Source organism: Triturus cristatus, chromosome 2_2, assembly GCF_964204655.1.
Source record: "Triturus cristatus chromosome 2_2, aTriCri1.1, whole genome shotgun sequence".
Classification (NCBI taxonomy): domain Eukaryota; kingdom Metazoa; phylum Chordata; class Amphibia; order Caudata; family Salamandridae; genus Triturus; species Triturus cristatus.
The window spans coordinates 994,468,952-994,496,428 of record NC_140582.1 but is presented as its reverse complement, the minus strand read 5'-3'; the positions used below and the strand labels follow the sequence as shown (position 1 = coordinate 994,496,428).

The following is a 27,477-nucleotide window of genomic DNA, read 5'->3' as shown; positions in this document are numbered from 1 at the left end:
CTTGGAGTTTGGCACAAAATCAGTCAGGTTTAACTTACAGGCAATTCGTAAAGTGTTTATACAGCACTTCAAACAGTAATGAAGTGAAAACACCACACCAATTTTGAAAGCTAGAGTACATTCTAATAAATTATGTGAGACCAAAATGACAAAAATTCAAACAGTACAAACTGGAGATATACAATTAAAGAATGTAAGATTAGCAAAACGCCTAAAAACACAAAATGCCACCCTGGCCATCTGGTCATGCGAGACTTCGTGAAAGTGACAAGTTCAGGCTTACCACAAGGGACATCAGGTTGATACAGGGACCAGGTTAGTACCCCTGGAAAAAGTTACCTTCTACAGTCCAGGACAAAAAATCCAGTTCGCAGTGGAGGCGGCCACGAGGATCAGGGAGAGCACTGTGAATGGTCATCGCAGTAGTGCAAAGAGCAGGCCAGACTTCGCAAATGGGTGTAGCTGGAGATTAGCACTGGCGGTCACCACGGGCTATTGATGCTGTAACATGAAGTGCATATATTGCATAGCTGGGTGTTGCTGGGGTTCTCTGCGGCACTACGAGTCGGGTCCACCAGATATTCCTATTAGCAGGTGGCGCAGGCCACAAGAACAGGCCAGTTCAAGGTAACTATGACCACATGACTTCGAGATTTCTCCTTTTCTTCTTGGAGAGGAGCTCAACTGATGCCACACCAAGGTTCAATCAATCAGGGGAATTGTCAGTGCACTACTCACCCGTGAGGGTTCAAGGTGCTGGGTGGGGGTAGCTGCTCCGATCCATTGAAGAGCCAGGTCTTGAGTGCCTTCTTGAAAATGTTCAGGAGCTCCTTCCAGGTCTTCGCTGCGACGTAGGAGAAGCCTCTTCCGCCTGTTCTGGCTCTGCAAATGCAAGGGGTTTCGGCGAAGGCGAGGTCGGCAGATTGGAGGTTTCTTTTGGGTAGGTGAAAGGAGATTCTTTCGTTGAGGTATGGTGGTCCATTATAGTGGAGGCATTTGTACGCGTTGGTGAGTATCTTGGAAGTGACTCTCTTCGGGGAGCCAGTGGAGGTTCCACAGGCGTTGGGTGACTTGTTGATCCCAGCACAGAGGGTGTTGCTGTAGTCGAGTCTGCTGGTTATGAGTGCGTGGGTGATGGTCTTTCTTGATTCTGGGGGGATCCATTTGAAGGTCTTTCAGAGGATGCGTAGGGCGTCGAAGCAGCTGGATGCGACGGCGTTAACCTGTTGGGTCATGGAGAGAGAGGAGTCGAGTATGATGCAGAGGTTCTGAGTAAGGTCGGTGGGGGTGGGAGGACTGCGGAGGGTGGTGGGCCACCAGGTGTTGTCCCATGCAGAGGGTGAGGGTCCGAGGACGAGGATCTCTGTCTTCTCGGAGTTGAGCTTCAGGCAGCTGTTGTTCATCCAGGATGCGACGTCCTTCATTTCTTCCTAGAAGTTGAGTCTGGTGGTGATGGGGTCCTTGGTGAGGGAGAGGATGAGCTGGGTGTCGTCGGTGTAGAATACTATGCTGAGTTCATGCTGTCTGATAATGGCAGCAAGGGGGGGCATGTAGATATTGAGGGGCTGAGTGACGATCCTTGGGGTACTCCACAGTTGATTTTCGTGGATTCGGAGAGGATGGGAGGCAGTCTGATTCTTTGGCTTCCTCCGGTGAGGAATAAGCGGATCCAGTATTCTGGTGTTGTGGGGTCTGGCGGTGAGTGTGCGGTCGGAGACAGTGTCAAATGCTGCCGAAAGGTCGAGCAGGATCAGGGTGCCGTGTGTCTTTGGTCGAAGAGGGTGCGGATGTTGTCTGTGGGGGCGAGTAGGGCAGTGTCAGTGCTGTGGTTGCTGCAGAATCTGGATTGGGAGGGGTTCAGGATGGAGTTTTCTTCAGGGAATTTGGTTAGTTGAGCGTTGACGGTGTTCTCTGTGACTTTGGCGACAAATGGGTGGAGGGAGATGGGCTGGTAGTTCTTGAGGTCCGTGTGGACAGCTGAGGGCTTCTTGAGCAGAGATCTCACTTCTGCGTGTTTCCAGTCGTCAGGAAAGATGCCGGTCTTGAAGGTGGCGTTGATGGTCCGTCGTAGTTCTGGAGCGATTGCGGTGACAGGTCTGTGGAAGATGCGTGGTGGGCAGGGGTCTGTTGGGGTTCCAGGATCTGAGGGGCACCTCTTCAGGTTTAGGAACTCTCTCTGGCAGAGGTCAGTAGGGCTCAGACAGGTCCAGGCAGAAGCTCAGCTGGGCAGTTGCAGGGAGGCCATAAGCCTCTCTGACCCTTGGATCAGTCAGCTGGCCCTTGGAATCACTTTAGCCTGGGATAAAAGTTGCAGGTCTAGGCTTCCTTCTCAGCAACTAGGGTAGCAAGGTGTAGGGCAGCAGAATAGCAGCACAGCAGGGTAACAGTCTTTCTGACATCTGAGCAGCACAGCTGTCCTTCTGTAGCATCAACAGGTCCAGGAAGGTATTGAAGAGTTAGGTTTGAGGGTTCAATATCTATACTTGGCACCAGCTTTGAAGTAGGAGAAGATACTAGAAGGTCACAAAAGACTATTGTCAAACACTTTGTGAGTGTGCTCAGGCAGCGCCTTTGTGATGTGCAACTGTGGTAGGTGACAGCTGTGCCCACCCCTATCCAGACAGAGATGGCCCATTCTGCCAACACCTTTGCCTCACTGCCTGGGGGCAATACACTAAGACCAAGTGCCAGCTACACTTAATCATGTGACCCAGAATACTGGCCAAATGATTAACACAAGAAAGTGGCATTTTCAGAATTGTGACTTAAAATGTGATTTTACCAGGAGCGTTTACGTTACGATTCCCTAGACACCAAACTCTGCATTCCGATCTGCTTCCAATTGAAAGTTACCATTTTTGAAATTTAGCATTGGAGCCCAATGTTATCCTATGGGTGCGGTAGGCCTCACATTAGTAAAAAGCGAACTTAGAAGTTAATCACCACCAGGACATGTAAAACATAAAAGTACATGTCCACCTTTTTAAATACCCTGCACCCGATCATATGGGCTGTTTATGGCCTACCCTAGGGGTTACATATATATTAAAAAGTATGTTGTAGGCCTGGTAAAAGATTTATTTTGCCAGATCAAATTCAGGGGTGGTTCATTTATTAGGGCATAGGGGTTTGCCCTTCCATGTCTGGGGCCCCCGGCAGTAAATAAATAAGTATTAATAAAGTGCTTTAATGTGGCCCTAGCAGTCAGTTTATTTTGCAGCCACAGGCCAGTCACTTACATTTCCTTAGTTGGGCAGGGTGTGATGGCCTGTGGGTGTGGTTTCAAAATAATTGACAGCAGTAGACACTCATATGGCATGTTTAGGCTCAGCCAGTCCCGCACTCTTGAAAGTGCGTATGTTTGGTTGGTTGGCTGCCTTTCTGTGGCCAGCCCGAAATGGCACTGGAAAGCTCTCTTCATTTACGCTATTAGTGAACCCAGGGAATCACAGCTGCAGCTCCCCAGTCTCCTACTGAGGACTCAGTTGGCCTACCCGAGCCAATTCAGGCACTGCCCTCATGTTGTTTTGGTTACATAACAGCAAGGGAACAGTGCCTGGATTGGCTAAAGAAACGTGATTAGGCTTGACATGAGCAGAGCAGCAGTGGGGTCTTTTCCAGTCGGTCAGTTGGATTATTTAAAATGAATTTAAGGGAAAGCTTGGGGTCAATTTTTTACCTGCAGCAGGTGTCTGTTTGCAACGTTTGTGAAAGGCTTGCATCCCCCACCCCAGTCCCTCCTCCTCGCTTCCTCATCCCCAGTGCAGCTCAGGGGGGACCAGAAATGACTTACGGTGCAGCAGCCAGGAAGCCCTTGGACCTGTCCTGTTGCCTCAGCTATAATGGGCGCTCTCTGTCTCCTGGCCATGGTAATCCTGTGCAGGCCACGGCTGCAGAGCACAGTGGAAGGTAAGAGGGGCATGTGAGGTATGGTGAGCAACAGCTCTGATTGTGACCATCCAAAGGCGTGTGCCTCATCCATCATAACGTGCACAGAATACCGATTTGTTTACCCCTGGGGCTTCCTCTTGTGCCACAAGTAGTTCTGTGCACCCATAGAACTCTATTTTTATTGCTTTTTATTCCGGTACCTGTATTTTTAATTTGTCGGTTTTTAATGCAGTACTGCAAGTACCATCAGAATGCTACACAGAAACCAAGAGTAAGTTACGGTTCACAAATTTCCTAAATTCATGCGAGAGTAGCTCTGACTGCATTCTAATTTGTAGTTCAGTCGAGCCCATACAAAATCCCAGAATGCAAAGAAAAAGCTACTCACAAACGGTTCGGCCTTGGGATGTCTAGGACTCTGGCTGGGCCCATCAGTCATTGGGATAACATGCGGTTTTAAGTGTTGCCGTGTCTTATATTCCTTAAGTTAATACCCTATCTCATATTCAGCTCAGGTATCTCCCATGTGTGTTGCTTTAAGAACACGTTTTCATTTACCATGTAAGCACCTAGTTGTCACAGCCTCTCTTCTTTCTGCTATAGGTCACCTGATTGCTCCGTTTATGTAGCAGTCAGTGAGTGGCATGACTCTTCTACAGTGCTTTGTTAATGTTTTACTTTTAATCTGCAAAGGTACTTCGGTCAAGCAGCCCTGTGCCAAGTGTGACACATTCACACAGCCTTGGCCTTTTAACCAACTGGCCTTGCATGCTGGAGTCCTTTTAAGATCATACTTCTAATGCTAAGTGTGAAACTACAAGCTCCAGAATGCAACTACTTGGTAGTTTTTGCGTGGTGATCTGTGGGACGCTCTACTGTAGTCCATTCTCATCAAAAGCACCTTCTAGGTTTTAGAAAACTGATGAAAATCCATCTATTCTGCTCTTAATATCACTCTGATTAGAGTGTTACCAGCACTTAGATGCCCAGCAATGGGCAAGTAGCTCTATTCAACATCTACGATGATGATCAGTGTAGTGTTGCTCCAGTGACGTAACTGGAGTGACTGTGGTTAAAATGTTCCACTCTGGGTGCAGGGGGGGTCATGGGTGTGCACCCCTGTGTGTGTAGATGTAGTGGTCTGTACTGCACCACGTGGTGATGATTAAGTAAATATTCCCCAGACAGGCATGGCCGGCAGACGAGACCCGGGCCGGGCAGTGTTAGCAGCAAACCTGGCTCTGTGTCTTTCATAAAATCAGGGCATTGGGCTTACCTGCCTCTGACAATTGCCAGAGTGGTTGTGGCAGCATGTAAATGCCATAAAACTGCAAACACGACATTGGTGACGAGTGGGTGTTTTTCTCTGCCCCCGGCACTGTGTTTTGGCCACGTACCATCTGTGATGTACACGGTGCTCGTGCCACGTGAACAGTGTGGCCTGGAGCAACTCAGCGTGTGTACAGCAGTGAGCAGGGGCCTTCCTTCTGACATCAGCTACAGGCAGAGCCTCTGTGGGGTTGGCAGGTGCTTCTCTCTTGATGAGGGGAGGAACAAGACAGTGTTTTGACTGTATCCTCATGGGGCTGAGCAAGTGAGGAAGTGCCCCCTGAGGGCTGTGAACAACAGGAGAATGATCAACAGAGAGGAAACCCATTCTCTGTAGCTGTGTTGATTTCTGAGATAGTGCACACAGAGACTGAAGGAGAGGCCTTGCATGTGCAGCCAGTCCATGGACCAGTGAGGGCTGGTGGCAGATGGTATCTGTGGTGAGGCTAGCCCCTTTGGCTGGACTCGGGGGGGCAGAGAGCTGGAGGTAGTGCTACAGCGCAATACAAGACAGGGGACCAATCATGTTATTATTATTATTATTATTAGTCCGATTTGTAGCGCGCATGGCTGCCCCAGCAACGGGGCATCCCAGTGCGGCCCTGACCGCGACCAACAACCTGGAGGCAGACACAGAAAGGCCGCTCAAACTATAAAGATTTAGCAGGACCCGAGAACAGCCAGGTTTTTATAGCTTTACGGAAGGGCAAATGCTGCTGAATAGTTCTAATAGGAACCGGTAGAGAATTCCAGAGTTTGGCGGCTAAGTTCCGAAAGGAGTGGCCGCCTGCTCTAGCTTTAAGGACGCGGGGGGCACAGACCAGGGCGCAGCCCGCCGATCTTAGGGGGCGTCGTGGGGTATAAGGCATAAGTAAATTGGCCAGGCCCAAAGGGGCCTGACCCGATAGGATTTTATGTGCCACACAAGGAGCCTTAAACTGGACGCATTTTTCCACAGGGAGCCAGTCCAATTTAGGAAGCAGGGCAGTCACTGAGGTTGACCTAGGAAGCCCTACCAACAATCTCGCAGCGGAGTTCTGGACCCGCTGCAGACGCTTAATGCTAGTTCTATTAGAGCCCAGATAAAGTACGTTACCATAGTCTTAAGACATATTGCGCACCACATCTTCGCTAACATCATGGCAAACAAACCAGAGGTGCCGCCGTTCACTGTAGAAGGTGCTCATCGGCACAAGCCCCTAAGTGGAAAGAATGGTCAGAGACAGTGCTGCTGTTCTTTGAAGCAACTAAAGTAGACAATGTACAGAAGAAGGGGCTGATCCTTCACCTTGTGGGAAGAGACATTTACAAAATTTCGAAGTCCATTAATGAAGCAGCTCGCAAGACGCACCTCACCCTCATAGCAGCTCGCACAGCACATTTTGAGCCAATCGCGAACGGGGACTATGAGAGGTTAGTGTTGCACTAAGCAAGACAGCAGCCTGAGGAATCAATCGACATCTTTCATGTATGGCTGAAGGAACTTGACATCATGTGTGACTTCAATGATGAAAACGAGGGAATAAGAGAGCAAATCATTCAGGGATGTGCATCCCCAAACTCCGTGAGTGAATACTAGAAGAGTCTGGAAAGTCTTGAGCAGACACCCTGATGCTGGGTCGGATAAGAGTACTCCCTAGAGCCCGCGCTGTTCACGTGGAAGTGGCTTCTAAAGACCCCGGTGAAGACCAAACCAGTCAACAGTATCATTCAACATCCCAATGCCAAACAAGGTGGGAGAGATAGTACCAAACCACGGACCTGTGGCTACTGTGGAAGAAACAGTCATCGCTCCTCAGAATCCTCCACCAGAGAAATAAAGTGTGCAGGGTACAGAAAACGTAAAATTTCATGAGAGTCTGTCGATCAGGAAAGGAGCGGGGGCAGCGCTCCATCGTTAACGTCATCCAAGAAGTAAAGGAGCGAGGCAGTGACATGGAGGATGAAGAAACTTAAGAACACACCATTCACTCTGTTTTTACCATTGACACTGCCGCCCAAAACAAAAGGTGCCTGCCACAGTGCCAGATACAATGGGGAGATCACATTACCACTGCAGTTGTAGATACAAGTGCAACCATCAATATTATCTCTGCCCAACCTTACCACACCATGAGATTGGACCCACATCTGCAGCCCGCGACGATCAAGGTGTGGCTTATGGCAGAAATAAACCCCATGTGATCTACGCAAAGACTGTGGCAGAATACAATGCGAGATTGAGTAAGGGGCTCCACAAGAATCAGGAGTCAGTTCTAACTATGCATCGCAATAAGTGGGAATGCCTACAGCAAAGTGACACTTTTTCGGATACATATTCTGGACAGAGGGAGTGACTCCCGAACCTGATAAAGTCCAAGACATCAAAAAAGCACTGGCACTTGCCACTGTCACAGAAGTGCAAACCTTCTTAGGCATGGTCAATTATTGTGGCCGATTCATCAGAGACCTCACTACCCTAACACAGTCTCTCTGAGTACTCACAAAGTCATCAGTTCCATGATCATGAGGTCATGAACAGGAGGCGACTTTTCAGGCTGCCAAGGATGCAGTCTCTTCCAATACCACGTTGGCCTATTTTGACCCCCGGAAGGACACCACCAGAGCTTTGGACACTGGACCATAGGGTTGGGGGCAGTCCTGATGCAATGACACATGGAAGAGGACGAGTGGGTCCCCGTGGCCTTTGCGAGTCGCTCTTTAACCAGCACTGAACAGAGATATTCTCAGATCAAAAAAAGAGGCCTTACCCATTCACTGGGGGTATTGACATTTTCACCTGTATGTATACGGACACCCGTTCTCTGTGACAACCGATCATAAACCACTAATTCCTCTTTTCAAGGTTACTGTTGCCAAACCACCTCCACTCATCAAGAAATGGATGCTGAAACTCAAGTAATACACTTGTCATGTGGAGTATGGTCCTGGGTCACCCAACCCGGCGGATTATCTGTCAAGGCACCCTGGAGCCGCTACTCAGAAAAGAGGAAGCCGATGCGGATGAAACAGAGGAGCATGTACTCTGGATGTTCTATGCCCAGCTACCTGCCAGGATGTTGCTGTTGCTCCAGTGACGTAACTGGAGCCACCATGATTAAAATGTTCCACTCTGGGTGCAGGGGTGTCATGGGTGTACACCCCTGTGTGTGTAGCTGGAGTAGTCTGTGCTGCACCACGTAGTGCTGATTTAACAAATATTCCCCTTCCAGGCGTGGTCACAGCCGAGACCCGGGCCGGGGCAGTGTTAACAGGAAACCTGCCTCTGTGTCTTTCATTAAATCGGGGTCTTGCGCTTACCTGCCTCCGACAATCGCCAACGTGGTCGCGGCAACAGGTAAATGCCGTAACCTTGCAAACACCACAGATGGGGGTCACTACTGTTGGCGGCAAAATTGAGACTGGATCAAGATGCCACACCTGAAAGACTATCTTCCTATAGTGTTTTGCACATACACGTGCTTTTTTGTTGACTTTTGTAACATTTAACATTCCTCATTGAAAATGATGTTGCTGATGAGCTCTCACTTGCACCAAGGAACCCTCCACTACTTTCTTTTAAGCGTGCAACATCAGGTCATTTGCGCCAGTAAAGACAAAAAGAACAAATACAGAAAAGGCACACATTTAGTTTGCGCTATTTTGCTGATTGATTAAACGAACAAGAGCAACCTAAGTTTAAAGCTGGACAAACTGAATCTCCAATATTCGTGTTACCATAATGAATGGAACTGATACAGTTGTGTTCACTTTTCAAATATGACAGATAAAACAAATTTTGAGATAAAACTAATTTTTGTTTAAGGAAAGGTCACGTTTAAATGAGGCGGCATTTAAACATTTCCTTACACACACAAAATCATTTAAACCAAAATAGTTTGGTTTTTCGTTAATCAGATTATTTTTCTATTTTGACCCTTTATTTGGAAATCTCCAAAGAGAGAGAAACAGATCATTAAGTGGAAATTCACACCAGTTCAACAAAGTTGTTTTAGAAAGTGTTTTGTCAAAATATGTCCATGTCCATTTAAACACGTGGAAATTAGATAATAGAATTGGGAGGCTCAGGTTGGACAGGTACACAACATGACCCATCACTACATGGCTTTACTATGAAGTCATGCAGCGATTGGCCATTTGATTTCTACTCTTACTTTCTCTTCTTCTTTGTGCTTATTGCCACCAGCAGTAATGGCATTGCACACAAGGCGGGAGCGTCATAGAGACAAGAAGTATTCTCTGTGGTTCAGTTCTGACCAACTTCACCGGAGTCTGGAGACACAGGCACACAGCCGTGGTGAAAACAAATAATATAAGGTAAAATAACTCGGAGTTTAGTTGAGTTTAATACTGTCATAGCTAAGTGTATGAAGAAAATGTCAGATAGGTTCTTATGAACACCATGTAATATGTATGTATTAGTTCCATAGTTAAGTACAACATGTTTAAATATTTAAAATCCACTCTTTTACAATGCTTTATAAACCTTGCTTTCTCAAATTTGCTTTAAAATGCACTAATTTGCTCACTGTTGTTTTAAAAATTTTCTGGGGGGCGAACCCTCTGAACCCTACTTATGATGGTTGGGCTAGCGCGCTTTGCGTGCTTGTTGCATAGCATTCATCCCCAACTTTTACACCCCACCACTTTCAAATGTCACCAGCCATCAATGGTCAAGATTAAAACTGCACACACAGGCTGCAATGAAAGGCCTGAGAAATGTTTGAAAGAGATATTTAAGTGGGTGGCTCAATTAGTGCTGTAGGATCACCAGTTGCATTTAATTTACTAGCCCTGGGCACAGGTAGTACCACTTTACTAGGGACTTGCAAGTAAATTAAGTGTGACAAATGCGTTTAAGCGAATTTTTCCATGTTTTAAAGAAGAGCACACAAGCACCTTCGCACTGGTTAGCAGTGGCAAAGTTTGTAGATTCCTACAGCCAACAAAAATTAACTCAGTAAAAACAAAAATAAGGCAAAGAGTGTAGGGGAAGCCCGTCCTAAAGCTAATACAAAGGATCCTCTGCGGTTGGTTGTTCCACACGAAGACGGAGCAAACGCCTGTGGTTCCTCCGAGACACGGTTGTTAACATAGACCCAGGTTTCTCAAAGGATACACCAAGTAGACAGACCTTTGGTGTATGGAGAATGCTTCTGTATAAATTCACATATTTTTACATGTTTTATATTCAGGACTAGGCCACATAGGCCTCTTCAAGAGTATCAGAGGTTTTTTTGGGGTTCAAAGTATTTTTTTTTTATGGGTAAACAAAAGAAAAAGGTAAAAGGGGGAAAGAGCGGGGTAACAAACAAACTTTCACAGAGTCTTGCGTGTAGTGCGCGAATACATCCAGGAAAAGAGCAAAATTCAATCAAAATGCATTCGCAGATTTATAATAGAAAAACGGGTTCTGAGTTGAAGTATCTGTGAATGTGAAGCCAGGTGGAAAAAAGATGAGGATGACGTAGAGGGGCTGTAAAGTTTTGCCGCAAAGACTGCACCATGCAACTTTCCCCAGTTCCATTTCAGAAAGTCAGATCTGCAAAAAGGAAAAGAGGGTAAAAGCCATTAAACCATCAGCTCAGGAAGATTTTAGCACAGTAAGCATTAACCCGAGTGGTATCCCCAGACGTGGGTCCCGTGCTCTCCATGCCACTGGAGTCTAGCTAGCCTGGCTGATGAGGGATAAAACCCGAAAAACCAGAACCAGGATGCTTATTTTGGGTCCAGGGAGGACCTGGCTAGGCTGCTCGGGCTAGACTCATCCCATGAGGAGCAGGGTCAAGACTAATTTGCATATGGCTGGGCATTAACTGGAATGGCATAGGTAGCACACAAATGATGGGTTTATCTCGGTACTGGGTTGAATGTTTGACATTGTTCAACATTTTGTGCCTCAATCATTATTTTTGCAGTAAGCAATAACGTCAGCGTGTCAGAATAGGTGGTAATTATTGCAGCTGGTATGTTCCGTTCCTCGGAATATCTGATTTTAACCGCTGCAATAACTACCACATTTGGCTACAGCCCATTCGTAATGATAGCCAATATAGTAAAAGGCCAAGCTGTTTGTCACAACATTGCCTTAGTATGTAAACCTCACCAATTTGATGGCATTAGATACAACTCACATTCCAAGGAATTCAATGTTCTTAATTTGTTAGCACTTGTGTCAGAGATTACTCACAATATCACCCCATATAATAGCAAGCCAGAAACTGCCAGCATCAGAATTCCTCTCAGTTCCTATGGCAGAGAAATTGCAGTTAGCCCTTAAATTATCTGAAGCAAAGGTCTACAAACATAACTTTGAGCTATTATTAATAAGACACAACTATATGCCACAAAAGTGATAGCACAGTCAAACAGTAAAACATAAGATTACCATATGGTGGAGCAATTCTCTTGTCTAAACAGTCAAAATAACATAACATTTGAGGGGAGAAAATGCGCATTCTACCTATATTCAGTCTAGTTAACCGGGAACCCTATCATAATGGTCTTTTCTGGATAACTGCAGAGCTGAGCACCTGTTTTTAAGTGCATGTGTCTGTGAGAAATCCCCCCATTTTTTGCCCCCATTTTGACTACCAGATGCTGTTTTTTTGACTCGGATTACACATGGGAGGGACTCTGCTAACCAGACTCAGGGTCTGTGCTCTGATTAAAAGAACATGGTAATGAGGTGTAATTACAATTGGTACTGACAGACCCCTGTCATCGATGCAAATCTAGTCAGAAGAGATGGCTCGCCCGAAGTTGAGAGAAAAAGCTCCAGAAGAACGACTAAGGGGCCCATTATGATGGTGGGTAAATCGGGCGGGTTCGATCCGACCGCCATCACAACAACATTTTCCCCCGCCACATTACCATGGCAGGGGGTACCGCCGCATACGGAAAGTCCATCCACCGCTTTTCCGCCGGTCGACAATCGTTACATTTGCCAGACGGACGGAACTGGGGCGTGATATGGTGGCTATGATGCTGGGTTTTCAGGGTCTTTCCATGGCGGCGGTGCCGCCATGGAAAGGCTGGCGGGAATTGCTTTGTGCTTTGGGGGCCCGTTGTGGGCCCCCAGGGGTTGGGGGGGCTGCACTTGGGGGGTACCTATGGTACCCCACTACATTTCCATGCTCAAGGTGGCAGGCACCATGCAGTGCCTGCCATGTTGTGCATGGTGTTGGGCTTACGACTGGCGTCCTCCACCAGTTCCCCAGGAGCGAAGAATATATCTCTCCCCTCTTCCAGGATACAGTCTTCCCAGTGCTATACTAATATACACTAGAGGAAAAAGTGAAGAGACCCAGCAGGATACTCAATAACCATATCCAAAATGCGTTGGTTTGTCGCTCGCCTACTGGACAATATCTAGATACAAAGACAAAGCAAATGAGAATCTTAAACTTAGAAATTATGTCTATACTGCATACTCTCTCATACTTTACCTTTGAAATGATTCCTCAAATGTACATGAGTCTCTCCACCAAGGACAAATAATGATGGTGGTTAAATCAAAATGCAAACCAAAAAGGTGTCAGAATTCACCAACGGGGAATAGTATGCTCCAGTAGCAACACCTAGATGCTGTGGTAACAGTCTAAAAATAATAAGAGGCAACACAGTGTATCTGATGACAGACTCGGAGTCTAATGGGTTAAAGTCATGGAGAGTGACGGAGAAATCTGACTTCTAGCAAAAGGCAAAAAATCCTGAAACAGAAACTCCATCAACCGAGATAATTCAGGAGCAGGAAAGGACGACTTGCAACAAAGTTTCCTTCCTCTCGGACTTTCCAAAACAACAGATGTCTTCAAGTTCAAACAAACACGATCCGCTGTACCTAACGCTGTCGCTTTAGTATGGAGAGAAGCGAAGAAAAGTAAATACCACCGGGGAAGTCAACGCGGACTGGCGCTGACAAGAGGTGCTTTGAATTTAAGCTTTGCAACAACAACAAAAAAATGCCGCTAACCAACTAACGGTTTGTGGTTTTCGAATCCGTGTCCTCTAGCAGCGTGAACTGTACTCAGGTGCGGCAAGGCAGCTCAAATCACACAGGGAGTTCCTGAAGGGGTGGAGGTTGAATGTCAGCATCCTCGGAATGCCAAACAGCGAACAGCTCCAAAAGCAAAAGGAAATCCTTCACGGTTTTACAGGAGGCAAAGGAAAGTGCAACCAAATAGCACCAGGCAGGGTTCCTAGGTGAAGCCAAGCAATGAGCGCGAGTTCGTAGAAGGCTTAAGAACCTCCCAATCAGCTGACCACTTCCCAAGGCAGTATGGGACAGCACACAACCCTCATCTTACCTAAGCATTCTGGGACCTGTAGTCCCGAAACACCACACAAGTGGTCTGAGCCTTGACACATGGCAATGCATGATGTGCTTCTTTGGCATTGCGGCGGGTGCTGCTTACAGCAGCAGCCCCCGCAATGTCAAAGATACGGACTGCGACCGCCACAGTGGCGGTAGCATCCTCATTTGCAGTGCAGGACCTCCGCATCGCTGGCGGCCGGTCCCAACACCACTAGGTTGGTGGGCGGACTAAAGTCCGCCCGCCATCCTATTGGGGCCCTAAGTGCGAAGGTAACATTTTGAACGAGGCCTCCTGCTTAGTTTATCCGACCAGGGGCCCCATTGCAGTCGGTCTCAAACTTTGACTTTGTCCCAGTCAAGCGCAACCAGAAGTCCCAATTTGTCGCTATTGGTTTTTAAGCATTAGAAAGTGTTTATTATTTAAAAATCCATATCTCTAGTTCCCTATATTGGATCTTTGTCGTTTTGGTGACTATTTGTTTATTATAAAATAATCCAGTTTTACAAAATGGAGTTGGAGCTTTATTGTGTGTTGTGACTTACTTATTTAATATACTGGTGTTTTTAAATGCTTTATACACCTATCTCCTAAATTACGCCTGTCTGGGCGTTACCAACTACCAAGGATTGAGCAAGGTATTAATTTATTGAGACCCTAACTGGAATTTTTATTGTGTTTGTGGCCTTAATACTAGTGGTAAGTCACTACATATCACTACTAATATTCCACTTTGAAACATTTGGTGTTCAGCGGTGAGGATACGTACTTGTGTTCAAAATTACGCCATACAGTAAATTAAGTTAAGAGCTTTAAAAATCCGTTTCATTTACCTAGAACAAAACTTTTGATTTTTGAATTTTTAAAATTTGGACTAAACTGATATTTAATCCATATTGTTTTTTCAATTTGTTCTATTTCCGATTCGTAAAGTTCTTTTGACTCATAACTAAGGATATCATGGAGTAAGATCTGACTAACCCGTCTAAACTCACAGTGGCTGAAATTAGGGTACAGTGTAGGGCTAAGGGGCTACCTGCTTCTAATAGGATTAGAAAGGCAGGGACAGTTAGGTCCCTTAAGTCCTGGGCAGAGACAACTTCAGGGAATGAAGGGGAAGGGGGACAAAGGCCCCTCCAACAGCCTATAAGTGGAGGAAGATGACAACCTGTCCATTTCTTCCAGTACTAGGTTTATACTTCCAGCTGATGGGTGAGGGGGAGGCTCCTCTACAAAGGACTCAGGTAGGCAAGAGCTTGAGGTTCAGTTAGTTTCCATATCTCTGGAAGAGAGGAAGCTGGCCCTTGCTGAGAAGAAGGGGGCAAGGTAGAAAGAGAAAATACATTTGGCAGCAATGAAGAGGAAGATGTTGCGAAATCCAGGGGTGGTGGGTTTGCTCTTAGATTTCCCAATGGAATAGTTTTCATTTATGTAGAAGGGGGCAACATAAAAAAAGGCTGACTGCATTTGAAAGGACGTGTGAGATGAGAAGGGTCCACTTTAAGTATGGGGGTTCACTCCTTTGAGAATTGATTCCAGTAGTTGGGAGGGTTAGGCTTTTGACTCTACAGGGGGATGAGGGGATATCCTGCACACAAATGTATAGTAAGGAAATTTGGTCTGACCCCAGAACAGTTTAGGGTAAAGTTCAGGGGCACCCAGAAGGTAAACAGGCAGTCATGTAAGTACTTTGTGGACTTCTCAGTGAAGGCACAAGAGGGCTGGATGGAAGGTAACTTGGATGGAAGGTAACAAAGTGAGTACTTATGTTGGGTAGTATAATGTAATTCTTAACTGCACATCCTGACTCATTGTATATAAGAGAAGTTACACCAATATCTAGTGGGCTCAAAGCTTTCTAGTCTTAGATAGCTGGGGAAGACCACTGATGAGTGGGTGAGAACAGAGGTTTTCAATCAGCACCAAGAGGGATAATCCAAGAAGGGCAGCTTAGGCCTACAAAAACCTAAGGTGGGAGGTGGTAAGTCCACTACAGAGACTCCTTAGTACCCCAAAACCCTAAAAAGGAAGTGAGGACATCCCACCCCAACTCTGATAAGCAGGGGCCAAGGGGCCCAGGGCTGGAGAAGTATATGAACAACATGGTGTATTTTGACAGCCAGCAGTCAGGCTACTTCTGGGGTGACCCTGCCTGTTCTAAGAAGATGGTTATCCCTGGGCAGTCCAGTATAGCGGTAGAGGGGGACGCCTCAGATGAGGAGGTCCTCCAAGCATTTTGTAGGGAAAAATGTCCAGATTGTAAACTGGTGATCCCTGGGGGTGGGAGTAGGCACTTCCACTCCATTCAGATGAATAGGATCTTTGCCATTGGGCTGTGAGACACATGTGCCAGTCACACTATAGTAAGTGACAGGTTGGTGTCCTCAAACATGTATGTGACAGAAGAGACAAGAAAAGGAAGAGTAACCCCAGGTGAGGTGACAGCCAAACTTGTAACCATAGTGCCCCTAGAATGGAGGGGTACCCTTTGCTGGTATAAGGTGGTAGTCAGTACAACCCTTCCCTTGGATTGTCTCATAGGCATTGACCTCTAAGAGGCTGGTCTGATCCCAAAAAGGGTGGTCATGCAGGGCGCCCCCTCCCACCCAAAATTATTGGGGAGCCAGTCCCTACAGTTAGGAAACTGGGGTCCCAAAAGAAAGAAAAAGGAAGAGGAAAGGTAAGCGACTCTTAAAGAGAGTTCCAATTATCCAAGGGTCTTAATAATAATAAGAATAACAGCATTTATAAAGTGCAACAGCTACCTCAAGCAGAGGTGTCCCGGTGCTTTGCGATCAATGCAGATGAGGAAAAGGTCCAACAGAGGCGCTAGCATTGACTGAAAAGCCAGGTCTTCAAGGACTTCCTGAACTCCAGTTTTGATTTGATCAAGCGTATGTAGGAGGGCAGGGAGTTCCATAGTCTGGCAGTCCCAACTGAGAAGGATCTACCTCCCATTCGGGACTTAGCATAGCGAGGTGCACAAAGCAAGTGCTGGGATTTGGATCTCAGAGTGCTTTTTTGTTGATATAGGTGGAGCCTATGCCTGAGATACCCAGGGACGCTGTTGTGCAAGGCAAGAAATGCCAGAGTCAGGGACGTGAACTCTATCCTCTTAGCTACAGGGAGCCAGTGAAGTTGTCTGATTTGGGGAGAGATGTGGTGACGGAACGGGACCCGACGTATTAATCTCGCTGCCGCATTCTGTACCATCTGTAATCTATTGATCAGGTAAGAAGGCAGCCCCAGGAACACACTGTTTACGTAGTCCAGCTGAGATGTTACCATAGCGTGGACTATGACCCTTCGACTTACCTCCAGCAATAGTCCCTGTGAGGGAGAAATCCAAAACGGGCACTGTTGAGGCTTCACCTGACCACCAGAAAGTCCTAAATGGTCAGGCAGCTGTCAAACAGCAGGATGTCGCCTCTTCACTCACAGAAGGGAGAGTGGAATAAGAGTGCCTCCCACGGGATGTGGTAGCCCCCACTCTAATCAGTAAGAAAGGTTCCAGGAACCTACATTTACCCCTCAGGCAGCTCACCCACTAGTCAGTGAATAGCTGAGGGTGCGGTTCTGCCAGTATCCTGTGCTGAGTGCTAGCCTTCACTCCAGCACTGTACTTGGCATGGGGGGGAAGAACCCGAAGCCAAAAGTAAGTTAGGCCCCCTGACCCTGTTGGTGATGGTAGGGTTGTTCAAGTGTTGGGTAACCTCTGTGGGTAGGCTAGGTGTTGCCCTAACAAGGTTAATGATAGAGGAGGTGGGCAATTCACTCCCCCAATGAAAAAGGCAGGAAGAAAATCAAACGGCTGTGAGGAAGTTTCAGTTTAAAATGGGTCCTGTTGCTGAGAGATGGATCATATTCCCAGAGGAATTGACCTTGACAGGAGAATGTAAGGCACAGTAGGTCCTGCAATGGTACAGCCTGGTTTCTGTACTTTCTTCCTTGCCTGCAAGACCAGGGAAACTCATGGTTGGGCTGAGTCGCATGTGCTGTTAGCTAGGAGGAGGTGTGTGAGAAATCAGGACCTGTTTGCGCCCCCTCCCCACTTTTGACCCCATTTTGACTTCTGGATGCTTGTTTTCTGACTCTGACAACGCCCTCGCCTCTGCTAACGAGAAAAGGGTCTGTGTTCTGATTAAAAGGATATTGTAATTAGGTATGATAAGAAATGGTACTGACAGACCCCTGTAAGCCCCTTGTATATAATAATGCAAGGGTGATTCAAACTACTTATAAGTCCCTAGTATATATAACAGGGTAGGGAGGTTTAGAGGCCCAGTACATTTTCTTTACCTAAGTGTGCACAACGGCGTTTCCTGCTATCATTTTAAAAGCCAGCCTTGACTTGCAGGCTGCTTTTAAATTGTAATTATATACAAATTCGACTTTGGAATTAAAGCTACTTCCAAAGTAGGAATCTACCTTATTTTTACATCTAAGTCACTCTAGGTTCTCCCTTAGGTGCCCAGGTGTTGGGTGCCATGTAACTATAATCATGGACATTTAAAAAAATGTTTTATATGCACTGGCGAGGGGAAAAAACTGCAATTTAATTTTTTCCCAGTGTAGATAATTAGTTTCATAAGCTAACATTGAAATATTGTATTGAAGTATAAATATTGATAGGAAAGAGCTAAAAATATAAAATCGGAGACTTGAACTGATAGTTATGATAAATCTAGCAACCTGCCACTATTAGATTTATAATAACTATTATGGAAAAGAAGTTCTGGAACTTTATTTTCTGTCAGTTAAAACACATCTTTTCAACTGCCCTTTCCTGATTGGCTAGCCTTTGCCAGGCTGAGCCAAGCTGTCTTAATGAGGTTGGAAGTCGCCTGCTAGAGAGACAATGGATTTCCTGTGAGTGGAGAACTGCAGCTGCAGAGCACAACGCAGGATTGGAGTGGAACAACCAAACTGGGCTTCAAACAGAGAATGAAACTTTGGGACAGTGCCAGCTCACCCCCACATCCGGCATCACTAGCCACAAAGGAGCCTCTGTAATGAAATTAGTGACACAGCTGGAAGGGGAGTAAGTGTTGGAGAATCCTTGCAATGCCTGAGGATTGGCTTACTCTGATCTAACCTCCAAGGAGGTGGATTTTGGAAGAATAGTTCTTTCTGGGGCAAGAATATTCCACACTTTGGAGTAAGTGGTCATACACCTGGGTGGCACCCTGCATCCCATTGGTCAGGGGTACCCCCCTATTTGACGCCCAGAAACACTAGATCAAAATGGAGGAGAGGCAAAGGAACTCAGATCTGCTGCCTGAAACTATAAGGAGAAGAAGGACTGCCCTGCTGGAAACTTGATCTGCACCCCAAAGGTCTGCACTCTGAAGGACTGCACCTGCTGCACATTCTGGGACTACATCCCTAAGGGCTTTGCCTTGCTTCAAGAAGGATTAAGGAGTAGATTCCCTGCAAACTACAAGGTAACTTAGCCCACCTGCTTCATCTCCAGCAAGACGTCCGCACCCTGGAGAGCATGCAGTGGACTTCCCAAGGACCATCCCAGAGATTCTAGACTCCAGAATTGGTGTTGTGGACACTTTGAACCCTCATGGAGACCTTCTGTAAGAAGATCCAGAAGTTTGGTGAAGTTTGGGAACTTTCTGGTAAAGGCTCCATAAGGTGACCGACTCGACTTATAGAGTCAAGCCAGTGACCTTCAACCACGACCCAGCCTGGATTACAGGTTCATCCATCTGAAAGCGCCAGAACACCAGAGTTCGGGGAATTCACCGGGGTGTTGCAGAAAATCAAGCCGACAATGTCAACACAAATCCAGCCTGAAGAGGAGCCTCACTCGACGTCACAAGAAAAAGCTCCAGAAAAATGGCAAAGTACAAAAGTAAAATCTTGACCAAGGCCTACCGCTTAGTGCATCCGAACCAGGCTCTATTACAGTTGGCCTTAATTTTGACTTCGTCCATGTCAAGCATGGCCAGATGTCTCAATTTAGCGCTATTGGTTTTTGAGGACTGGTAAGTGTTTATTATTTAAAAATCCATATCTCTAGTTCCCTATATTGGATCTTTGTCGTTTTGGTGACTATTTGTTTATTATAAAATAATCCAGTTTTACAAAATGGAGTTGGAGCTTTATTGTGTGTTGTGACTTACTTATTTAATATACTGGTGTTTTTAAATGCTTTATACACCTATCTCCTAAATTACGCCTGTCTGGGCGTTACCAACTACCAAGGATTGAGCAAGCTATTAATTTATTGAGACCCTAACTGGAATTTTTATTGTGTTTGTGGCCTTAATTTAGTGGTAAGTCACTACATATCACTACTAATATTCCACTTTGAAACATTTGGTGTTCAGCGGTGAGGATACGTACTTGTGTTCAAAATTACGCCATACAGTAAATTAAGTTAAGAGCTTTAAAAATCCGTTTCATTTACCTAGAACAAAACTTTTGATTTTTGAATTTTTAAAATTTGGACTAAACTGATATTTAATCCATATTGTTTTTTCAATTTGTTCTATTTCCGATTCGTAAAGTTCTTTTGACTCATAACTAAGGATATCATGGAGTAAGATCTGACTAACCCGTCTAAACTCACAGTGGCTGAAATTAGGGTACAGTGTAGGGCTAAGGGGCTACCTGCTTCTAATAGGATTAGAAAGGCAGGGACAGTTAGGTCCCTTAAGTCCTGGGCAGAGACAACTTCAGGGAATGAAGGGGAAGGGGGACAAAGGCCCCTCCAACAGCCTATAAGTGGAGGAAGATGACAACCTGTCCATTTCTTCCAGTACTAGGTTTATACTTCCAGCTGATGGGTGAGGGGGAGGCTCCTCTACAAAGGACTCAGGTAGGCAAGAGCTTGAGGTTCAGTTAGTTTCCATATCTCTGGAAGAGAGGAAGCTGGCCCTTGCTGAGAAGAAGTGGGCAAGGTAGAAAGAGAAAATACATTTGGCAGCAATGAAGAGGAAGATGTTGCGAAATCCAGGGGTGGTGGGTTTGCTCTTAGATTTCCCAATGGAATAGTTTTCATTTATGTAGAAGGGGGCAACATAAAAAAAGGCTGACTGCATTTGAAAGGACGTGTGAGATGAGAAGGGTCCACTTTAAGTATGGGGGTTCACTCCTTTGAGAATTGATTCCAGTAGTTGGGAGGGTTAGGCTTTTGACTCTACAGGGGGATGAGGGGATATCCTGCACACAAATGTATAGTAAGGAAATTTGGTCTGACCCCAGAACAGTTTAGGGTAAAGTTCAGGGGCACCCAGAAGGTAAACAGGCAGTCATGTAAGTACTTTGTGGACTTCTCAGTGAAGGCACAAGAGGGCTGGATGGAAGGTAACTTGGATGGAAGGTAACAAAGTGAGTACTTATGTTGGGTAGTATAATGTAATTCTTAACTGCACATCCTGACTCATTGTATATAAGAGAAGTTACACCAATATCTAGTGGGCTCAAAGCTTTCTAGTCTTAGATAGCTGGGGAAGACCACTGATGAGTGGGTGAGAACAGAGGTTTTCAATCAGCACCAAGAGGGATAATCCAAGAAGGGCAGCTTAGGCCTACAAAAACCTAAGGTGGGAGGTGGTAAGTCCACTACAGAGACTCCTTAGTACCCCAAAACCCTAAAAAGGAAGTGAGGACATCCCACCCCAACTCTGATAAGCAGGGGCCAAGGGGCCCAGGGCTGGAGAAGTATATGAACAACATGGTGTATTTTGACAGCCAGCAGTCAGGCTACTTCTGGGGTGACCCTGCCTGTTCTAAGAAGATGGTTATCCCTGGGCAGTCCAGTATAGCGGTAGAGGGGGACGCCTCAGATGAGGAGGTCCTCCAAGCATTTTGTTGGGAAAAATGTCCAGATTGTAAACTGGTGATCCCTGGGGGTGGGAGTAGGCACTTCCACTCCATTCAGATGAATAGGATCTTTGCCATTGGGCTGTGAGACACATGTGCCAGTCACACTATAGTAAGTGACAGGTTGGTGTCCTCAAACATGTATGTGACAGAAGAGACAAGAAAAGGAAGAGTAACCCCAGGTGAGGTGACAGCCAAACTTGTAACCATAGTGCCCCTAGAATGGAGGGGTACCCTTTGCTGGTATAAGGTGGTAGTCAGTACAACCCTTCCCTTGGATTGTCTCATAGGCATTGACCTCCAAGAGGCTGGTCTGATCCCAAAAAGGGTGGTCATGCAGGGCGCCCCCTCCCACCCAAAATTATTGGGGAGCCAGTCCCTACAGTTAGGAAACTGGGGTCCCAAAAGAAAGAAAAAGGAAGAGGAAAGGTAAGCGACTCTTAAAGAGAGTTCCAATTATCCAAGGGTCTTAATAATAATAAGAATAACAGCATTTATAAAGTGCAACAGCTACCTCAAGCAGAGGTGTCCCGGTGCTTTGCGATCAATGCAGATGAGGAAAAGGTCCAACAGAGGCGCTAGCATTGACTGAAAAGCCAGGTCTTCAAGGACTTCCTGAACTCCAGTTTTGATTTGATCAAGCGTATGTAGGAGGGCAGGGAGTTCCATAGTCTGGCAGTCCCAACTGAGAAGGATCTACCTCCCATTCGGGACTTAGCATAGCGAGGTGCACAAAGCAAGTGCTGGGATTTGGATCTCAGAGTGCTTTTTTGTTGATATAGGTGGAGCCTATGCCTGAGATACCCAGGGACGCTGTTGTGCAAGGCAAGAAATGCCAGAGTCAGGGACGTGAACTCTATCCTCTTAGCTACAGGGAGCCAGTGAAGTTGTCTGATTTGGGGAGAGATGTGGTGACGGAACGGGACCCGACGTATTAATCTCGCTGCCGCATTCTGTACCATCTGTAATCTATTGATCAGGTAAGAAGGCAGCCCCAGGAACACACTGTTTACGTAGTCCAGCTGAGATGTTACCATAGCGTGGACTATGACCCTTCGACTTACCTCCAGCAATAGTCCCTGTGAGGGAGAAATCCAAAACGGGCACTGTTGAGGCTTCACCTGACCACCAGAAAGTCCTAAATGGTCAGGCAGCTGTCAAACAGCAGGATGTCGCCTCTTCACTCACAGAAGGGAGAGTGGAATAAGAGTGCCTCCCACGGGATGTGGTAGCCCCCACTCTAATCAGTAAGAAAGGTTCCAGGAACCTACATTTACCCCTCAGGCAGCTCACCCACTAGTCAGTGAATAGCTGAGGGTGCGGTTCTGCCAGTATCCTGTGCTGAGTGCTAGCCTTCACTCCAGCACTGTACTTGGCATGGGGGGGAAGAACCCGAAGCCAAAAGTAAGTTAGGCCCCCTGACCCTGTTGGTGATGGTAGGGTTGTTCAAGTGTTGGGTAACCTCTGTGGGTAGGCTAGGTGTTGCCCTAACAAGGTTAATGATAGAGGAGGTGGGCAATTCACTCCCCCAATGAAAAAGGCAGGAAGAAAATCAAACGGCTGTGAGGAAGTTTCAGTTTAAAATGGGTCCTGTTGCTGAGAGATGGATCATATTCCCAGAGGAATTGACCTTGACAGGAGAATGTAAGGCACAGTAGGTCCTGCAATGGTACAGCCTGGTTTCTGTACTTTCTTCCTTGCCTGCAAGACCAGGGAAACTCATGGTTGGGCTGAGTCGCATGCGCTGTTAGCTAGGAGGAGGTGTGTGAGAAATCAGGACCTGTTTGCGCCCCCTCCCCACTTTTGACCCCATTTTGACTTCTGGATGCTTGTTTTCTGACTCTGACAACGCCCTCGCCTCTGCTAACGAGAAAAGGGTCTGTGTTCTGATTAAAAGGATATTGTAATTAGGTATGATAAGAAATGGTACTGACAGACCCCTGTAAGCCCCTTGTATATAATAATGCAAGGGTGATTCAAACTACTTATAAGTCCCTAGTATATATAACAGGGTAGGGAGGTTTAGAGGCCCAGTACATTTTCTTTACCTAAGTGTGCACAACGGCGTTTCCTGCTATCATTTTAAAAGCCAGCCTTGACTTGCAGGCTGCTTTTAAATTGTAATTATATACAAATTCGACTTTGGAATTAAAGCTACTTCCAAAGTAGGAATCTACCTTATTTTTACATCTAAGTCACTCTAGGTTCTCCCTTAGGTGCCCAGGTGTTGGGTGCCATGTAACTATAATCATGGACATTTAAAAAAATGTTTTATATGCACTGGCGAGGGGAAAAAACTGCAATTTAATTTTTTCCCAGTGTAGATAATTAGTTTCATAAGCTAACATTGAAATATTGTATTGAAGTATAAATATTGATAGGAAAGAGCTAAAAATATAAAATCGGAGACTTGAACTGATAGTTATGATAAATCTAGCAACCTGCCACTATTAGATTTATAATAACTATTATGGAAAAGAAGTTCTGGAACTTTATTTTCTGTCAGTTAAAACACATCCTTTCAACTGCCCTTTCCTGATTGGCTAGCCTTTGCCAGGCTGAGCCAAGCTGTCTTAATGAGGTTGGAAGTCGCCTGCTAGAGAGACAATGGATTTCCTGTGAGTGGAGAACTGCAGCTGCAGAGCACAACGCAGGATTGGAGTGGAACAACCAAACTGGGCTTCAAACAGAGAATGAAACTTTGGGACAGTGCCAGCTCACCCCCACATCCGGCATCACTAGCCACAAAGGAGCCTCTGTAATGAAATTAGTGACACAGCTGGAAGGGGAGTAAGTGTTGGAGAATCCTTGCAATGCCTGAGGATTGGCTTACTCTGATCTAACCTCCAAGGAGGTGGATTTTGGAAGAATAGTTCTTTCTGGGGCAAGAATATTCCACACTTTGGAGTAAGTGGTCATACACCTGGGTGGCACCCTGCATCCCATTGGTCAGGGGTACCCCCCTATTTGACGCCCAGAAACACTAGATCAAAATGGAGGAGAGGCAAAGGAACTCAGATCTGCTGCCTGAAACTATAAGGAGAAGAAGGACTGCCCTGCTGGAAACTTGATCTGCACCCCAAAGGTCTGCACTCTGAAGGACTGCACCTGCTGCACATTCTGGGACTACATCCCTAAGGGCTTTGCCTTGCTTCAAGAAGGATTAAGGAGTAGATTCCCTGCAAACTACAAGGTAACTTAGCCCACCTGCTTCATCTCCAGCAAGACGTCCGCACCCTGGAGAGCATGCAGTGGACTTCCCAAGGACCATCCCAGAGATTCTAGACTCCAGAATTGGTGTTGTGGACACTTTGAACCCTCATGGAGACCTTCTGTAAGAAGATCCAGAAGTTTGGTGAAGTTTGGGAACTTTCTGGTAAAGGCTCCATAAGGTGACCGACTCGACTTATAGAGTCAAGCCAGTGACCTTCAACCACGACCCAGCCTGGATTACAGGTTCATCCATCTGAAAGCGCCAGAACACCAGAGTTCGGGGAATTCACCGGGGTGTTGCAGAAAATCAAGCCGACAATGTCAACACAAATCCAGCCTGAAGAGGAGCCTCACTCGACGTCACAAGAAAAAGCTCCAGAAAAATGGCAAAGTACAAAAGTAAAATCTTGACCAAGGCCTACCGCTTAGTGCATCCGAACCAGGCTCTATTACAGTTGGCCTTAATTTTGACTTCGTCCATGTCAAGCATGGCCAGATGTCTCAATTTAGCGCTATTGGTTTTTGAGGACTGGTAAGTGTTTATTATTTAAAAAATCATATCTCTGGTTCCATACATGGGATTTTGGCATTTTGGTATCTATTTGTTCATAAAACTATAATCTATTTTTATAAATTGGTGTTAGATTTTTATTGCCTATTGTGTTTTGCTTATTTAATATCTTACTGTTGTTAAATGCTTTACACACCTGTCTCCTTAGTCAAGGTTCTCTAGTTTCAGTCTTAGACGGCTTGATCCATGCCAGATCTTTAGTATATCCACATTTAGGTAAATGTAGATATCTTAAAAATCTGCCATGGATCCGGCCCACCAGGACTGACAATGGACAACCTTGTCCAAAGTTAAGCCTGTCTGCTCGTTGCCAGCAACCAAGACCTATTCTGAGTCTGATGGCTTAGTGGACTAATACATTCAGTGGTTGGGTCTGTGTTCAACCTCATGGTCAAGGGTTTAAATCCCAGCAGGTCCACTCAGCCTTTCATCTTTCTAAGGTCGATAAAATGAGTACGATTGAGTTGGGTAGCACAAAACATCTGCTATTGAGTGCCAAGATGCCCCAATTTAGCGCTGTTCTTTAAGCACTAGAAAGTGTTTATTCTTTAAAAATTCTTATCTCCTGGTCCCAACATGGGATTTTGGCATTTTGGATGTCTGTTTGTTCATAAAAGTATCATCTATTTTTTTTTTTATTGAAGTTGGATTTTTATTTTCTGTTGTGTCTTACTTATTTTATATATTGGTGTTTTTAAATGCTTTACACACCTCTCTCCTAAGTCAAGGTTCTCCAGTGTCAGTTAAGCCTGCCTGCTCATTGCCAGCTACCAAGACCTATGCCGGGTCTGGTGGCATAGCGGACTTATACATCCACTGGTGGGGTCTGTGCTCAACCTGATGGTCACAAGTTAAAACCCTAGTAGGTCAAATCACCTTTCATCCATCCGAGGTCAATAAAATGAGTACCATTGAGTTGGGTAACAGAAAATATCTGTTATTCAGCACCATGCTACCCTTGGGTTAGCGTGCGCTTTGTAAATACACATTTTATGTTAAGGGTTGAGCAAGATACTCATTTATTGAGACCTTAATGGAACTTTTTATTGCGTTTGTGGCCTTATTACTAGTGGTAAATCACTACTTATCATTACTAATAATCCACTTTCAAACAGTGGTGTTTAAAATGAATTAATTTAACCTAATACTTCCACGAGTCAGTTCTTTATTACCAAACAGCACAGCTGAGTTCAGAAACGTGTTATTAGGGCATTCTCTTTGATTCTGGGGGGTCCCAAAAATTTAGTTAGTGATCGAACAGCTTAGATGAGGATTACATGGTATAAGAAATGATATTGCAAGCTGCTACACTTCTGACAGTTTTTGTTCTACTATAGTTCCTATATTTGACATGCTGACAGTGTTTTTTATTTACCTACAGCTTTGGATACCACAGGCATTTGGATGCCGTCCGCAGTATGACAATGGACTGGAAGAATATGTTTTTGGATTCAAACCTTGGATTATTTTAATTGACATAGCACTTCCATTCTCAATATTCTATCGTATGCATTCGATGTATTCTCTTTTTGATGTCTATGGAAAAATATAGTGCATCAATTTTTCATATACGTATATATCTAGGCATGCCTGATATTTGTTTGAAATTTATAGATTTTTCAAATGAAGATAATAGTAATGGCCATACATATTAGATGTTTTGCACTAAAAGGTACATCTTTTTTTGACAGGGATGCATTATAAGTGCCTAAATGACAATATAGATCACATTGGAGCATTTTTTATGAAAAATATAAAATTGTTGTGCTGCATCAAATGAATAAGTGATCTGGAAATAATCTTGCCTGGTTGGGACACTTCACTGGCATGGTACTATGAAAACATCCTCTAACCCTGAATCAATTATACATTGGAATTGATTAATCAGCTTCAGCACTCTAACTATTGTGAGAAACTGAAGACCCATTGGTGATCTTTGAGAAAAGTGCTTTGCCATGGGTCTCCTCCTGGTGGCCCACAGGCCTTGTACCCTCCCTACTCCTTGTTCGCATGCGAGAAACCCCAGAATCATCATAGACAACAAACTGGAAATGACAGCCCAAGTTAATGCAGTGATCTCATCCTGCTTCATTACTCTTGGGATGCTGAAGAAAATCTTCAAGTGGCTACAAGACAATACCATGAAAACGATCACCTAAGCCCTCATCGCAAGCAGACTAGACTAATGACTGTACACAGGGATAACCAACCAGCTCATAAGAAGAAAATAGACAGTCCAAAATAAATTAGACAGATAAGTCCTCAACCTCCCATGCAAGCCCACATCACAGTACATCTTAGGGCACACTACTGGCTCCC

The 27,477-nt window shown here is 45.5% G+C and overlaps 1 protein-coding gene across 1 annotated transcript in view; it reads left to right on the top strand.

The window, feature by feature from the left end:
* LOC146863045 (proton channel OTOP1-like) overlaps positions 1 to 26,716 on the top strand; it is a 344,757-nt gene extending 318,041 nt beyond the window's left edge. Inside the window, exon 7 of the mRNA XM_085643335.1 lies at positions 26,540 to 26,716. Within this exon, the coding sequence (XP_085499461.1) occupies positions 26,540 to 26,710 (171 nt within the window). The 3' untranslated portion in view covers positions 26,711 to 26,716. The remainder of the gene's footprint in view (positions 1 to 26,539) is intronic.
* The last annotated feature ends 761 nt before the right edge of the window (positions 26,717 to 27,477 follow it).